Here is a 12275-nt window from a genome sequence, read left to right on the forward strand (position 1 = left end):
CTTATTTAAAAAGAAAAACACTTTTTTTTTCATTTTATTTTATTTTGGGGAACTGCGGAATTACGCAATTGCGTCACGACGTAAAAGATTCAGTGAATTGTCCGTTCTCCTCGAACTGCTCGAAAGAACCGATTCGCGGGAAATGTGTGAAATGAGTTTGCTGCCCTCTAGTGTCTGTGGCGCAGTGGCGCTGTAGTAGTTCTGCTTCCGCCATCCAGCTCATCTTGGAGCTGTGCTCCGAGGCTATCAACAATGATATTTATACTTATTTTAATTTATTGTACGTCTTTGGGTACCGGTTTTGAGATGAAGTCTATTTTTTGTTCAATATCTGACAGCTGCGACTGTGACTTCAAAGCAGACATAAAAGGTAAGGTGTGTGGGATATTAACATCCGTCTCTTCAGCATCTAACTGTTAGACAGTTCGCGTTAGCCTCTGTAGTAGCTACTCAATGGGTTTTTTCCAGCTTCAGCAGATGATTTCATTATACCACATATGCCAGATTTGACTTAACCAATGGTAGATGACAGCTAACCCCACTGTAAACAAACGAAATGATACAGCGTGTGTCTGCAGCTGAGCTGTGTACGTTTTGACTGGGTGAAATGTTAAAATGATTTTGAGACACAATCATTTATATGACTTGCTTCTGTGTGTAAATAATTTTTATGTCATACCAAAGTGCACATAATTATATACATATCCATTCAGCTGCGCAAGTTCTAACACCAGAGAGATATTGCACATACATATTTCAAAGTGTAACATTTTCACATAACAATAAATGCACCAATAAAATGAAAATTAAACATTATGACTGACATTCAGATGAAGAGTATAACAGTCGTATAACTGATATCTTATAAGTTAGTACTTAATCATTGTGTTTGTGTTTATTCATAACATCTTATCTGCATACTTAGTGATCATAACAAGCCAGTTTAATATGAGGTAACAGAAAATATCTCATGAAACGAACTTCTGCTTTGACGTGGTTGTTTTTCTCTATATTTGGTGGGTTTTAATGTATTAGTTTGTCATTATGTTATACAGTAATCTGTCAAAGATGTTGTGACAGATGTTCATGCTCCAGTGTAACATCTGTGAGTAACAGAACGCTTTTATCCACAAACCCCTTCAGTCATCCCGACTGTGCCTGTGTTTTTACAGGTTTAGAGTGGGACCTTTATAAAAATCTTTATGGTCAACATATGGCTCAGGATATTGTCTCGGAAGCAGTAGTGAATTTTTTACAGAATGAAAACCCCGACAGATCACTAGTGCTGTCATTCCATGGAGCTTCTGGGACTGGAAAAAGTCTGGTCAGCTCTATGATGGGACGACACATCTACGAAACAGCTATGGGCAGTCCATACATCCATCAGTTTGTTCCCACTTTACACTTTACATCAGCTGACAGGGTGCAACAATACAGGGTATGTGTATGTTTACTGATATTAATACAAATCTTGTGCAGTTTAATGGGGTCATATGATGCGATTTCAAGTTTTCCTTTCCCTTTGGAGTCTTACAAGATGTTTGTGAATAGATAAGATCTGTAAAGTTGCAAAGACAAAAGTCTCAAACCCAAAGAGATATTCTTTATAAAAGTTAAGACTTGTCCACTCCCTCCTAAAATGCCTCGTTCAAACACGCCCCCACATGTCTGCGTCACTGTATATTCTCGCTGTTGCCGCCGGTGCCATGTTTTGAAGACACTGTTTCGTTGTGAAAGCGAAAATACTTTGTTTGGTCTTCCAAAAGACGACACAACTAGTGGTTAAGTTGTATTTACAACACTGTTCCAGAATAGTTCAACCCAAATATTTAGATGTGTGCAACGCATTTTATGGAGGAGTGTTCCTGATCCTGGGAGAGAAGACTACAATGCCGGCTGTTCTGACCCACAGTCTGTAAGTACGTTTACATATGTTAAGGATTTGTCACTGATGATTCAAACGTGAGTTTTGAGCAGTGTGTAGAGCAGCAGTTCTCAATTCCAGTCCTCGCAACCCCCAGATCTGCAAATAATTCACACAACTCCAATTTACAAAGACGTTTGTTCTATACGAACGTAAGTGCCCTGCAAAGTGGACATCACAGGATATTCTGCTATGATTCCAGTTTGAAGTGATCGTATATGTTCCATTGCATTGAAGTGTGCGAGACATGAATTTAAATTGTATTTATTTACAGAGGTATATGATGTCACACTTGTCTGTGTGTGAAGATGTGAATGAATATTTCGAAGTGAAGTAAACTTCAACAGATTTCCCCTGAACAGGGAGTAGGGAGCAATGAACACTGTGTAGGGACCATGTCAATGGGAACACAGTTCATGCACGGAGCTCACTTCTAATGAGCTGATTATCTGAATTAGGTGTGTTAACAAAGAGAGACATGCAAAATATGCAGAGCTGGGGGGTGCGAGACCTAGAATTAGAGAACCGCTGGTGTAGAGTAGTGCTTGTTGTTTGTCGTTTCTCCAATCACATATTCAGACATGGTTTTATGTTTGCAATGCAATGCAACGCTTAAAACCACAGTATAAGTCATCATAATCTGTAATTATGTCCCCACTGGATCCAACAAATGGCTCTTTTGTAATGGGTTTTATTGTTTTTGTCTTGTCGTGCTGGTGTTCTGACCGGGACACACATCACAGTATGGCAAGGGGCATAACATTTCCCTCACATGCTTGAGGCATTCAGCCAATCATAAAGCACTGGATAGCTGGCCAATCAGAGCACACCTCGCTTTTCAGACTGACGAGCTTTGTAAAAAAAAATGACGCGTTTCAGAAAGGGGGGGCATAGAGGAGAAACAATAATGTACAGTATGTGGAAAATAATTTGTTTTTTGAACCTTAAACCGCATAAACACATTTCATTACACCTAATTCACAAAATAATATTCTTTTTAACAACATCATATGACCCCTTTAATCTTTGCATCCTGAATGAATACAGTTTTACATTAATTGTTTATTTGTTTGTTCTTGTTTTGTGCACAGTCAGATCTAAAACGCTGGGTCGAGGGAAACCTCACAGCTTGTGCTCGCTCAATCTTCATCTTTGATGAGATGGAGAAAATGCCTCCTGGTGTGATTGATGTTTTAGAACCGCATTTAGGCACCTTTCATGTTCTGTTCCAGACTAACTACCGTAAAGCGATTTATATATTTATCAGGTAAGTCTGAATGACTCATTAATGGAATAATATTTTATGTGTTTGTTATGGATAGGTTTCCATCCTTCAGGGCAATATAAAATGTCAAAGCAAGGTAGGGCTGAAACGATTAGTCGACATTATCGACAAAGTTGACAATAAAGAATTGTCGACAAATCTTTTTGTTGCCGAGTAGTCGTTTGATCCCATATGACCTAATGTAAAAGCCTGCAATAACGCAGTTTGACCAGTGTAGCGCAAGACAGTAATTCAGCCCTCCTGGATGCAATTCAAGAGAAGAAGATACAGCGCTTCAGTTCTAGTGATGGGAAGTTCGGATCATTTTACAGACTCAGACCTTTGAGTCTCATTCAGCAAAATGAACAAATCTTTTTTGAGTCATTTCGTCCATTTTAGCAATATATAATTAAAGGGGTCATATGAAGTTGCTAAAAAGAACATTATTTTGTGCATTTGGTGTAATGCAATGTGTTTATGTGGTTTAAGGTTCAAAAAACACATTATTTTCCACATAATGTACATTATTGTTGCTCTTCTATGCCCCGCCTCTCTGAAATACTCGATTTTTGGAACATATGCACTTGTTTTGAACTGGAATCATGGCGGAACGTCCAGTGATATCCACTTCTGAGGGCACTTACAGTTGAATAGAACAAACATTGTACGCGATAAGAGATGCATACGAAATATGCAGAGCATACCATGTCTGCATTTGTGATCAGAGAAACGACAAACAACAAGCACTGCTCTACACTGCTCAAAACTCGCGTTTGAATTGTCAGTGGCTAATTCATTAAATATGTACACGTACTTACAGGCTGTGAGTCAGAAGCGCCAGACTGTCCTTGCAAAGTTGAAACTGCCCCACTTTATAGAAACAGACACCGTCATTGTAGGCTACTCTCACAGGAAACAGTCCTCGTCCTCCGTAAAATGTGCTGCACACATCTGAATATTTGGGTTGGATACAACAGTGTTGTAAATACAACTTAACCACTGATTTCTAGTTGTGTCCTCTTTTAGTAGACCAAACAAAGTAGTTTCGCTTTCACAATGAAACACACAGCGTCTCTACAACGTGGCAGCAAACAGAGAGAATCAAAGTTACGCCTTCTTTCTTTGCGTGAACATTTGGGCGGAGTTATGCAAATCTCCCCACACGGTGGGAAGCCGTTTTTGGAGGGCGTGGTTGACTCTTAACTTTTATAAAGAATATCTCTTTGGTTTCGAGACTTTAGGCTTTACAACTTTGCAGATCTTCTTTATGCACCAAGAGCTTGTAACACTTTAAAGAGAAAGGAAAAATTTTAATCGTATCATATGACCCCTTTAAAGTGTTACTTCCCTAACACATCTACTACTTATGCAAACATTGATCACACTACAAACAATACAAAACTATAATGCTATAAGAAACAGAAAAGATTAATTCATTGTTTACCTGGGTCTTCAGTCTATGATTAGCTCACCTCACCTCTTATCTGACGAGTCTTCGTTCGTTCATCACGTGACAGCCCCATAAACTTAACCAATGCAGTCTATGCTGTAAAGAGAATTGATTAGAACATCTCTTGAGTCTTTCGAATCATTTGTTCTTTTGTCACGTGACGTGACAGCATTGGATAGAGAAATTAGTTAATTTACAAGCTTTCTTACAAACGGGTACAAAGTTATTATTATTATTATCATTATCATTATTATAAAAGCTTACAGTTACATGATGCGTTTCTGGTTTCGAATTGTAGCATTTTACTTCTTACAGTTTATAAATATGTGAATTTCTGTCATGATGGTTCTTTTCCACAACACTGAATGTTGTAACAAAGGTAATAAAGAGTTTATTTTTAACCTCTTTCCTGCTCAGACTGCATAGGTTAAGCTTATGGGTCTGTCACGTGATAAACGAACGACTTGTAAAACTTGAAGACTCGACACAGGTGAAGTACTTGACTAATTCCAGTACAGAACATATAGGATGTTACGCATGCGCGACTGAACGAATCACTCCCCGAGACGACTCGTTCTTCTCGAGTCACATTAAAGATTCGTTCAAAATGAACAAATTGTTCAAGAACGACCCATCACTAATTACTTCATAATGAACGCAGCCAAACCTCAAGCTGCTGAATATGTAAATATATGCTGCACGCTTTCCTCTCAATAACAAATAAACACATCAAAAATTGACAGTGGTGAGAAAGCAGCAGTTAAGAACACATCTGATTACAGTGAAGTGGATGTAACACAAGCTCTGCAGTTTAGTACTCCAATAAAGTCCAGTCATGTCACGTTTATTTTTATAACTTAGTACTTTATGCAATAGATAGCCTTAAATCAAGCAGCTTTACAGTATTAAACATGAAAAACCAGAGTCAGTATTGCTTTCAGTTAGAATTACAACTTGATTTTCTGTTATAAAGCAGCTCTCCAGTGTGGAGCTAGCTAATGATTAAATCTTTTTAATAGTGGGAAAAAATGTTTCATTAAAGTTATACTTTAAAGCAAGGAATTTCAAGTATTAAAGGGATAGTCCAAACAATTCTGTCCTCAGCTTTGTGTCGATCCAAACCCTCATGAATTTGGTTAATCTTGATCAATCTGAGAGATTTCTGTCCCTCCACTGAAGGTCCAGGTAACCAAAAATTAGAAGATCCAAAAACGTCATAGGCTTCGTGAAATGAATCCATATGAATCGAGTGTTTAAAGTCTTTTGAAGAGATATAGTCGCTTTGTATTAAACTACTCGATTCATATGGATTTCCTTTACAATGCCTTTATGACCTTTTTTGATCAAGGTTTGGACACTTGGACTTTTAATGGAGGGATAGATGTTTTATTGGTTTTTTTTTCTCAGTACTATAGGTCAGGAGGTAATTAACAAAGTTGCACTGGAGAGCCGTCAGGCAGGTAGAGATCGAGAGGACATTCTCCCTAAAGAGCTGGAGGACAGTATTGCTGATGCAGTGTACAACAACAAGAACAGTGAGTGTCGTAGACCTTCAGTTTAATCATGTTAATAGTAGCTAAATAAAGAAAATAATAGTAGAAAATAAAATCAGTGAAAATATTTTGCGGTACCACATCAAAGTTAAGAAATAATTGAATACATAATTCTGTTTTCTTTTCCTAATGCTATATTCTTACCTTTGTTTCTTTGTCCTTCCTATACAAACTCTAAAATGGTTAGAACAAACATTCAGTTCCTTTATTTAATTTAAAACACTAAAGGGAAAATAAAAGATAATTTATGCTTGAAGTGCCCTGATCTAAATAGAAATGGAATCTAACTGTATCCAGTTCCAGTGTTATTAATTGTTATTTACATTGTACAGTTATTCTCCACATTCATTGAGAATAGTTTGCAATGCAATGTAAATAATGTTAGTACTTTATATATGTTGCACAATTTTCCTCTGTTAAGTCAATCTAATCTGTGGGTGAATTTTGTTTCCCAGGTGGGTTCTACCACTCCAGAATAATTACAGAAAAGCTTATCACCCGTTTTGTGCCTTTTCTTCCCTTGCTGCGGCGTCACGTGGAGCGCTGTGCCCAGCGGGAGCTCTGCCAGCGTGGGGAGTGTCAGCGTGCAGATGTGGCTTCGTCGGTAGGGGGCGCCATGACTTACACACCGAACGACAGACAATATTTCTCCAGCACTGGCTGCAAATTAGTACCGGCAAAAGTTAACCTGTTCCTTTGAGGGTCAAAGTAAAATCCCTTAAGGATCTTGACAGCAACTCAGAATTCTTTGGGTGAAGGAACTACAGAGTGAAGCTACCTGAATTTGGAATTTGGGGACGTTTGTATGTTTCATCCATATGGATGAGTTCTGATGAAGAATGAGCAGGATGCAATAAATATTGCTAGCTCTGGCTTTGCTGGTTTTAATTAAGCAGGAATAATAAGCCTGTTGCTAGTTTATAAAAAGGACAGATTCAAAGAGCCGGCCTCCGTTCTCTGGGCCACTGAAACAACCTACAACACCCTCAGTTTCAGTGTGCAGATAACTACAAATCTCAGAACTTTAATTATTATTTATTTTATCATGGGATATTAATTTAAAAATGCTGTATTTTTGATGCCGACCACAGGGTGGCAGCAGTGCCTACTTTAATTTTTTTTTTTTTGTCCAACAATACTTTTTTTCCATTTTTAAAAATCATTGAATATGTAAATGATGCATAACAGCCTTCTTTTAGTATTTAAATAGTGACTCTTTTTAAAGCAGACAAATCGGTAAGTTTCTGCAGCTCTCTCAGTACAGCGTAAATAAAGATGTCTTAAAGCAACAGTTCACCCAAAATGGTAATTCTGTCAACATTTGCTCACCCTCATGTCATTCCAGATGAAAAAGAATATATTTTGATAAGTGCCTTTTTTGTTACCAAAATTCTTTTTTTTTTCTCCAGCAGGAAGTCATGCAGGTTTTGAACAACATGAGGGAGAGTAAATGATGTTAATATATAATTTTCATAATTTTCATTTTTGAGTGAACCTTACGAAAATAAAATCAGTGAAAATATTTTGTGGTACCACATCAAAGTTAAGAAATAATTGAATACATAATTCTGTTTTCTTTTCTTAATGCTATATTCTTACCTTTTTTTCTTTGACCATCCTATACAAACTCTAAAATGGTTAGAACAAACATTCAGTTCCTTTATTTAATTTAAAACACTAAAGGGAAAATAAAAGATAATTTATGCTTGAAGTGCCCTGATCTAAATAGAAATGGAATCTAACTGTATCCAGTTCCAATGTTATTAATTGTTATTTACATTGTACAGTTATTCTGCACATTCATTGAGAATAGTTTGCAATGCAATGTAAATAATGTTTTAAAGGTTAAAACATTTTCTTCATGCATTTTCTTTTCACAGATCAGCCATATCAATCTTTATTAACAGTTTTTGTAGTTTTTGTGTTTTTTTTTTTAGATTTGAAACGTACAGTAATTCAAAATGAAATGGTGCACTTAATAACTGCACATCAAAGGCATGACAATAAAATCAAGTTTTTGTCAAAAATCATTTTATTAACTTGTGTATTTGCTCTTTGAAATCCACACCATCATATTTCACTTATTGTCTTGTGTATCATGAGTTAAACTGCACTTTTCATATATTTCCAACCCTATTTATGACCATTCCAAGTCCCTGACTGTGTGAACACATAACTGTTGAACATAGACAGAATGACACAAAGCCCCCCAACTCCCTCTGACAGCCCGTCTTTCTCCACTTACCAAAGGATATTAAATGTTTCTCAGCAGGAACTGTTAGCAGGTGTTAGGTGGTCTGTTGAAGGTCTGGCGAGAAGGACACAGTGACTATGAGCTGGACATTAAGCCCTTTGAGACCATGTTGAATTTTAGTGGATAAGCTCTCAAAGCTTTCCCAACCATTTCACATTCACACAAAGCACTAATACCCACTTTGATGACTGCATCTGTCTCATCCCAGTATTCCAAGAGGAAGTGTAGCGACGAGGCCCTCACCTTTGGTGGTGTCAAAGGAAGGATTTTCAACTTTTACAAAAAGCAACAGGATAATAACAGACTGACCCACCTCCCTCCCCCCAACCTCTGCTCTTAGCTTGACCTCCGGGCTCCCGTTCACACGCTCTCCAAGGCGGCTGCCCTCGCTTCGGACACCTCTCCATTCTGTCTTAAATCAGATCTAAAAAGGCACAACATCACCCCCTCCGCTGGTCCCCCCTGGCCAGGCTACAATGCACCCCCCAACATCTGTGAGCGCCCCTCTGTCTCTTCATTTTCTCCCTAACCACCCCATTATTGGCTGTCTTTCATTTGTAAATGTGGCCATCCACAGTGCTGATGAGGCTTTCATCTGCATGGCCCGGGTCAGGCCGGAGTTAGCGCTGGCTGAGGGGTGGGACGGAGGATGCGGCAGGCCTTGTGTGGCCCACAGATGAAAAACAATCGGCACACTGAGCAAAGTCCTTTTGAGGTGCATTCAGCCGAGACACTCGGCTAAACCAACTTTTGCCTCTTTCTGGCTGTGCATCCATTACTCGGTTGTGTTTTGTGTGGTTATTAACAATATGCTTAATTAAACAGTGATTTAAAATTAGAAAGTCACAACCTAAAAACAAATGTTTGGCTCAACAACAAAAATAAAATTAACACAACAGTTTGCATCAGTCTTTTTGAGTTGTCTCTTGTGAAATTATATTTAACCAACAAACTGAATTTGCATAAATGAGCATAAAAAAAGTTTTCTGTTCATTACTCCCAGAGCCAATTAATCATATCTGTTTCAGTTAAAATCAACAGCTAGCATAACACATTCTAAATGTAATTTATTAAGCATGTAAATTTAATGAACAAGTAAGATATTTACCACTTGAACAGAAACAAAAGCATTAAACAGGTCTTTAAAGTACACACTAAATAACAATTCATTTAATAACATTTATTCTCTTTATCCAGTCCTATGCTAAGCATCCCGGCTAATAAAATTATGTTCTAAGTTTGTTTCGCTCAATGTTATTTTAGTATCATTGGGATTACAGCTTTTATTCATTTTTAATCAGTTTTAGTTTTTTAATTTCATTTCAGGTAACGTTTTAATCATTCTGTTGTGTGTCATTTTTAGTAGTTTAGGGTTTATTTATAAATAGAGGTCCTTATAGTTTTTATTAATTTTTATTTCAGTTTTAGTTTTTTTAGTAAATCAAGTTAAACTAAATTGTAATGTGAAATGTTGCATTAAGAGCTATAGCTGAAATAATATTTTATGTTATTTCAGATATTATTTCTTATTTTAATTTTAGTTAACAACAATAACTGTGCTGCTAATGTTCCCATTAAGTTATGAAAACATTATTTCTGAATGTACTCTAACTGTTCAAAATGTCCCTTTTTAAAATGTTTTTCTTTGCAAAGTGAAAACATTAAGGAAACTTTCCAGTTTAGTAGAATTTTGCAAAAATTATGGGAACATTACTTTGGAATGTTGTCTGAATGTTCAGACACAAGTAGCACTTATTCATGTTTTATTAACTAAATGAATGTCCAAAATTCCATGAACAATGTATAAATAATGTTTATGTGCTAGCATTCTGTTATGTGCTAACAACATGAGAATGTTATTAAAGACCTAATAACGTTGAACAATCTACTAAGGTTACGAAAGAACATTTGTTCATAACTTAGAGAGAACCTAGCCAAAAAAAAAAAAAACGTAATAAATACATAATCAGTTAACGCTGTGATTTCAGGTTAAACACAATATTAAGTTTATTGATGTAATGATCACCAGAATTCATCAAAGTAATTTTTGCAACTTGTTTGCAAGGTTTAAGTAAATCAATAAATTTGAATTTTTCTTTATGCATTTCTTTAGGTTGTGGTAACAGGTCCCCTGAATGTCTTTTTAGAGTGCAGTTTAACCATGCTAATCATTTAAGATGTTAAATGCACAAATGCATTTCACTTTCTGTCATCCTGATTTCAAAAGTCAGTATTTGCATCCTATCATGCTCTTGTGAGATTACTTGTGGACTGTGTGTCTCTTCATCTCTGTTCTCACCCAAACAATGGGTGGTTACCGCAGCAATGGAGTCTCCAGGACAACAGGTGAACAAAGGGCGAGAGGAGGGGGGAATGCTGGGAGAGGGTTGGAGGGGGCACCAGGGATGCCCTTGGCCTCTGTGTGGTCAGTGGGGGACATGGGCCTCTGGATGATCTATAAGAAAATGTCTGTCCAAAATCTGTCCGACTTTGCAAGCATGAAATGATTGATAATCCTCTAACTTAATAAGACTTACTGACACTGTCAAGTCTTCCCTCCACATGATGTATGGCATCATTTGCTTCCATGTGAGTTGCAATGATAAGTGCAAATTCCACTAACACAGCATATAGTCTTTCATATCAGCTCAATGACTCTGAAACTATGGATGTAAACCTCACACAGCAGTGCAAGGAGAGTCAGTCAGAGTGTCTTTAGGACCAATGGAATTCATTCAGATATAAGAAACTGTTTATGATTTTGTAACAATTGAAATGAGATTATTTCTGTTTAGCAGGCATTCATTGTAGCAGAAGAATTTGATAAATTTCAGTGGAAACCTTGAAATAACACATCTGCACTGGAAGAAATGCTTTACTACAACTACTGAATTATTATTATTATTATTTTTAAATGTGATTGTGCTAAACAGGCTAATATGTATAATATTAGGGATTTTCTAAATTATTAAAAAAACAAAACCTATATTTAATTTTCTATAAACTGTTTTGAGAATTTATTTTTATATTTTATTTTTATTTATTTTAATATCAAGTGTCCTTTTTAAAGGGTCTTACAATAAACAAGAAAATATTGCTATATTTATGAAATCTTTTTAACGTTATGGAACCAAATCTAAAAAAAAAAAACGGTTTAAATTACACTTTTTATAAATAGCTTTTAAAAATGCATTTAAGCAGATGAACAAATGCACTGATCTCATATGGAAAGTCAAAAAAAAAAAATGAAAGTCTAATGCAAATGGACGACAACTATGTATTCTTTTAATGCTCTGCTCGTGCTGATTTTAAAAGATCAAAAGACCTGACCTGTGCGTAAAACTAATCTGGTTTAATCCTATTGGATTAACACGTCATTTCTTTGTTATTCTAAAGTCTGTAGCAGACACCTCATACACTGAGAAGAAATCTGACAAAATCGTAAAATCCTGTCAGCTCATTTCGAGTCTAACAGAAACAACACAGCCACAAATACAAACTTAATTCAACTCAATTCAGATTCAATTGATTAACACATTTATTTGATAAGCATTATTCGTTCTGCTCTACTAAACAAAAAATGCATACGATTATAGAGGGAAAATCTATTTTTGTGACAAATAGCCTACGTATTATATTAGTAAAAATAATAATAAAAATAATCTTATGAAGTATCCTCGTGCTGAATTTACATTATTTTAGGTTATACATTTAAGCTGTTATGTAGGCTAAATGTTCTAATCAAACCTTACAAGCGTGATTCTGATGTGAAAATAAAACGTAGCTATAATAGTAAAACAAACAATTAATCATATACATATTTTAAGCAG

General features: G+C 36.2%; 1 protein-coding gene across 2 annotated transcripts; it reads left to right on the forward strand.

Moving 5' to 3' along the window:
• Positions 1-131: 131 nt before the first annotated feature.
• On the forward strand, positions 132-9513 carry LOC109077986 (torsin-2A-like). 2 transcript variants are annotated; one of them, XM_042756759.1, is made up of 5 exons: positions 133-370; positions 1173-1438; positions 3016-3191; positions 6046-6173; positions 6647-9497. In XM_042756759.1, the coding sequence occupies exons 1-5, from the start codon at positions 253-255 to the stop codon at positions 6889-6891; spliced, it is 933 nt and encodes a 310-aa protein (XP_042612693.1). In that variant the 5' UTR covers positions 133-252; the 3' UTR covers positions 6892-9497. The 2 variants fall into 2 exon arrangements, with proteins under 2 accessions (XP_042612694.1, XP_042612693.1); XM_042756760.1 differs by lacking the exon at positions 6046-6173 and having other exon boundaries at positions 132-370; positions 6647-9513.
• Positions 9514-12275: the final 2762 nt, after the last annotated feature.

This window comes from Cyprinus carpio, chromosome A5 (assembly GCF_018340385.1).
Source record: "Cyprinus carpio isolate SPL01 chromosome A5, ASM1834038v1, whole genome shotgun sequence".
NCBI lineage: Eukaryota > Metazoa > Chordata > Actinopteri > Cypriniformes > Cyprinidae > Cyprinus > Cyprinus carpio.